General features: G+C 59.6%; 1 protein-coding gene across 1 annotated transcript; it reads right to left on the bottom strand.

Annotated features, from left to right (window-relative positions):
* Positions 1-3,114: 3,114 nt before the first annotated feature.
* On the bottom strand, positions 3,115-4,402 carry LOC131478589 (40-kDa huntingtin-associated protein). The gene has a single exon (XM_058658945.1). The coding sequence runs from the start codon at positions 4,259-4,261 to the stop codon at positions 3,152-3,154; it is 1,110 nt and encodes a 369-aa protein (XP_058514928.1). The 5' UTR covers positions 4,262-4,402; the 3' UTR covers positions 3,115-3,151.
* Between the last annotated feature and the right edge of the window lie 537 nt (positions 4,403-4,939).

Here is a 4,939-nt window from a genome sequence, read left to right on the forward strand (position 1 = left end):
CCACTCTGCTCTACACCGAGGCAGACACGGTGGGAGTCAGATGAGCAAAATTTCTGTCCTCAAGATCTTCCCCTGCTGTGGGAGACAGATACATTAGGTGCTCAGGATAAAGGTACCTAAACCAGTTTTGCAGCTGAGATTATACAACGGTACTTCCAAAACCTTGTGAAAAAATGCAGCAGTAAGCTTATTGTGCTACCAAGGAGAGAGAGAAATCCATGCATAGATTTTCATGACATGCACTCTCCATAAACATTTGAAGACTTCCACGCTTCCCTGCACTAGTATCAGGTAGCACCATTGCTCGGATTTTACAAATCAGGGAACTTAGACTTAGAAAGCCAGTGACAGAGCTGGGACTCAAACCTAGGCCTTTTAAGTCTGGATCCAAGGCTTTTTCTATCTTACCGGAGCTACCTCTTTGCTTTATAAATGCATTAGGCCTAATGGACATGACAGAAGATAAATAAGTAGCATCGTGTGCCTCTGTCTGTCCTAGACAGCCTGTTCCTTTTTAGGGATTCATAGGATTGAGGGTTAAAGTACCTCTACATATCCAAAGCACAGTATTTCAGATGAAAAAAAAAATTAAAATGTTCCCCTTTTGGCAGTTCTTTGGGGTTCCAGAAGTTTATATCTCCATGCACACGTTTGTGTGTCTGTACAGGACTTGGAGTAGGATGTGTTGGAAAATGTTGGTTCCTGCATTTTTCAAAAAGATTTATTTTTATTGCAAAGTCAGATATACAAAGAGGAGGAGACAGAGAGGAAGATTTTCCATTCGCTGGTTCACTCCCCAAGTGGACAAAATGGCCAGAGCTGAGCCGATCCAAAGCCAGAGCTTCTTCCAGGTCTCCTACATGGTGCTGGGTTCCAAGACTTTGGGCCGTGCTTGACTGCTTTCCCAAACCGCAACCAGGGAGCTAGATGGGAAGTGGAGCAGCTAGGATACATACCAACGCCCATATGGGATCCTGGTGTATGTAAGGCAAGGGCTTCAGTCACTAGGCTACTGCGCCAGGCCCTCTTCTCTCCTTCTAAAGATTATTTATATTAAAGGTGAAGGGACAGGGAGACAGAGAGGGAGAGCCAGAGCCAGAACCAGAGCCAGAAAGAGATCTCAACTCTGTAGTTCACTTCCCAAAGGGCCACAATGGCAAGGGCTAGGCCAGGCCTAAACTAGAAGCCTGGGACTCCACCTAGGTCTCCCACATGGGTGACAGTGATTCAAGCACTTGGGTCATCTAACACTGCTTTCCCAGGAGCATTAGTAGGGAGCTGGATCAGAGGTGGATCAGGCACCCCAATATGGGATCCCTGAGTCCCAAGTGGCAGCTTAACCCTCTTTGACACAATGCCAGCCTCTTTTTCTCACTTCTTGTATCCTGTTATTTGCTTAAGCATTTTCTGAGTGTGGACTGTGTGTTAGGTATTTCCTGTGTCGTATTTTGATAGATACAAAGTTGAAAGGCACAGACCCTCCACTCATATGGCTCATCATATTTTGCAATGGCTTTTAATGGAGTTGCACATATAATCACTTGGGACTGTAAGCATGCACACATGCATGCACACACAAATGCACACACACGTAACCCCAATACCACCAAGATTCTAAATTTACTGGGAAGGGAAACGAAGAATCTGAAAATCTTTCTGTATTTTATTCTAAAACCTGGAGACTGAAAGGAATCCAAAGCATTGGGCAGTGCTCCATAGATGTATCAAGAGGAAAGGATTTCTCCTAGACAGGTTAGTTCCTCACGCTCCAAGTTGAGGGTGGGGGTGACGAGAAGAGGTGAGATCTCTATCATTGCCAAGAGGGGTGGGGAACCTTAGCGCTGTTGCCCAGCAACAATGTCAAGGGCAGAAGTAGACAGATTCCAGAGGCATGTTGGGACTAACTTCACTGGCCTCAGTGTTTAATTACATGTGAGAGAGAGGCTGAGGGAGAGACAGGTGCCAAGAGACACCCAGGTACTGACTTGGTCAACTGGCCACACGAGGAACATTAGGAGAGAGCTTGGAGAGAAGACGCTGTTCTTAGCCTTGGATCTATCTCTGTGTCAACCTTCAGCCTAGAGGATGCATTTTGCCAGAGTCCCACGTTGGAGAGCAGGGTTCTGTTCTGCAGAGTACCGATGCTCATTCTCAAAATGAGACAAGAACCAAGCTGACGTAACAAGTGGACCTACAAGCCCTGGGGATGTGGGCCACCACCAAGTTCCTGGGGAACAGGGACGCCTGCCTTGCCTATCCTCACGGGAGCTCACTGCATCAGAGAGGCCACGCCACGATTCTGCACAGTTGGGCAAATCGCAAGCTCTAGGGCAGATTGCCTATGCCCCGCTGTGGAGAGATCCGCAACTGTGAGGAAGTGTGAAACCGGACCAGACCAGCAGTGTCACTGGAACTTTTGCCATGGACGCGCCTGCCTTGTAAAAGATCACCCCAGACTCGTGGCCCACGTGCCCCACACTGCCACACCGCACGTTTCCAAAGAAGGCCCGCATCCCCGAGCTAACAGACAGCTAACTACCTAGCTGTGCCTCTGGACAAATAGGCAAGGAAGGTAGGCACGTCTTCTGCGGGAGGCAAGTCTGCACCGTGAGGTGGGCGTCCCCGACGAACAGCTTGGGCGCGCAACAGCTGGGCGGCAAGGGACAAGCAGGCCTCCGGGGCCACAGCTCCGAAGCAGCCGGAACGAAGGCCATCTGGCGGTCTGAGACCTCGAAGGGCGCTAAGAAATGAAGGGCCACGACGACACTATGGAGCTTCAGGCTTACACATTCGGGCAGAGCTATGCAGAACGGGATCCTGCTTATGAAATGAAGACAGGAGCACGAGTCTGCGTGCGGCCGGAGGCAGCGAGGGGAGGTGGTAAAAGGGGCAGTCCGCTCGGAGAAGGGAGAAGGCAGCCACGTGGGATTCTGTCAGATGCCTTCCTTTGCCCCTCGTGCTGCCTGCGGAAACAGTCTTCGGGGATGCGGCCGAGCGGATTCTGCCAGCGGCAGAAGAGGCCACGCAGGGTGTCTTCACGCCCCCTCCCCGCCCCCAGCCCCGCGCCAGAGAGGATGGCTGCGGATGGATGCGTGGGGCTGGCCCGAGTCGCCTGAAGTCACTCGGTGTGGGGGGGTGAGGGCGGGGAGCATCAGATGCCCTGTCCAGAGGGGGAGATGGTCTCTTGCAGAAGCAGGTGAAGGAGGTGGTTCTGCTCGGCGGTCAGCAGCGGCCACATCTCCACCTGCAGCGACTTGACGGCCTCCGTGTCCTTTTCGTGGGTGGCCATGACCAGGGACTGGAGCAGCAGGAACAGCTCCTCGGGAAGCGGCCCGCAGCTCTCCTGCCCGTGGCTGTCAAAGGCCTCCCAGCAGTACTTCTCCAGGGTCTGAGCGTGCTCAGGCAGCAGCTTGGCGGGTGGTGGCTGTAGGAGCAGCAGCAGCAGCACGCGAGACACCTCACAGCGGACCAGCACGTCGGAGAAGGCGCCCAGTGCGGCGGGAGGGGGCACCGTGGGGCCCGCGTTGGAGGCGAGCAGCGCGGCGGGCAGGGCGGGCTGCTGGAGCCCCGGGGGAGGCGGCGGCGGCGGCTGCGGCGGCGGCGGCTGCGCCGGGTGGGTGCCATGCTCCCGCGCCAGGCACTGCATGCGCGTGAAGACCGCTAGGGCGCCGTTGTAGTCCCGCGCCAGCAGCTGGCAGGAGGCGGCATCGCCGAGCGCCTGCAGCGCGGCCAGGGGCAGCTGGGGCAGCTGGAGCTGGGCGGCGCGCTGGAAGTGTCCGGCGGCGGCGGCCGGCTGGCCCAGGTCGCGCAGGGCGGCCGCCAGCTCGAGGCAAAGGGCGGCGGCGGCGGTCGGCTGGCCCAGCTCCAGGTGCAGGCGCACGGCGGCGCCGAGGGCGCTGGCGGCGGCCTGCAGCGGCTCCCCGTAGGCGGCGGGGCAGCCGAGGCGCTGGCGCGCGTCGCACTCCTGTCGCAGGAAGAGGCGGGCGGCCTCGGTGAGGGCCAGCGCCTCCCCGGGCCCGTGGAACAGCGCCTGCTGGCAGCGCGCCACCGCCAGCTGGCACCAGGCCGCGTACGGCAGGCACTCCTGGGCGCGCAGCTCGCGGCCCAGCTGCCCGAACTGCTCGCCCGCTTCCGCCACGTTGGGCTTGCGCAGGAACCGCTTCTTCAGCTTGTTGGACACCAGCCGGTAGCGGGCCAGGAAGTCCGAGGCCTCGGGCCCCGCGCCCGCACCACCGCCCAGGCCCGCCGCGGCCGCCGCCATCTTGGCCGCCCTTGGCCCTTCCCAGCGTGCTGACGCAGCGGCCCGATTCGCCGGCGCCGGCGCCGCGCCTCTGCGACGCCCCGGGGCCCGGCCTCCTCGGCCCACGGCCCGCGCCGGCCTGCCCTGGCGGTGGACAAGCCGAGGGCGGAGCGGAGGCCGGGCCTGGCGAGGGCGGGCCTACCGGCCCCACCGCACCCAGCGATGGGGCGGAACCTAGCCGAGAGCCCGAGTGCCCGCGCCAACCCGGGGCGCCCGGCCGGCCGGCTCACCCGGTGCCCTCACGGCGCCCCCGCGCGTGCGCCCCTGAACGCCATCCGGACCGGACTGCTGTCCGTTCCGCGAGGGCGCGGGGGTGGCCTGTCCCTCCCCCCACCCAAAATGCGCTCACTGGTTACCTCTCGGCTTGGAACCCGGGCCCACCGTCGGCCGCCCACGCGGTCGGCCCACCTCTGCCCGCCCACGCAGTCCTTCGTCGCCTCCCGCTGCCTCCGGCCAGCATCTCGGTCCAGGTCCTGAGCTGCATGCCCGTGCAGGCCACTGCCTGGGCACTACCCCGAGCAGGCTGTGCCTTGCTCCGGGCAGACGTCTTCTGTACCTGGACCCTGTGCACAGCACCTCCCACCCTGATGCGCCGCCTGCTACCCAGCACTCCAGGCTGGCCACACACTCGCTCAGACC

The sequence above is a fragment of the Ochotona princeps genome, chromosome X (assembly GCF_030435755.1).
Source record: "Ochotona princeps isolate mOchPri1 chromosome X, mOchPri1.hap1, whole genome shotgun sequence".
In the NCBI taxonomy this organism is placed as follows: domain Eukaryota; kingdom Metazoa; phylum Chordata; class Mammalia; order Lagomorpha; family Ochotonidae; genus Ochotona; species Ochotona princeps.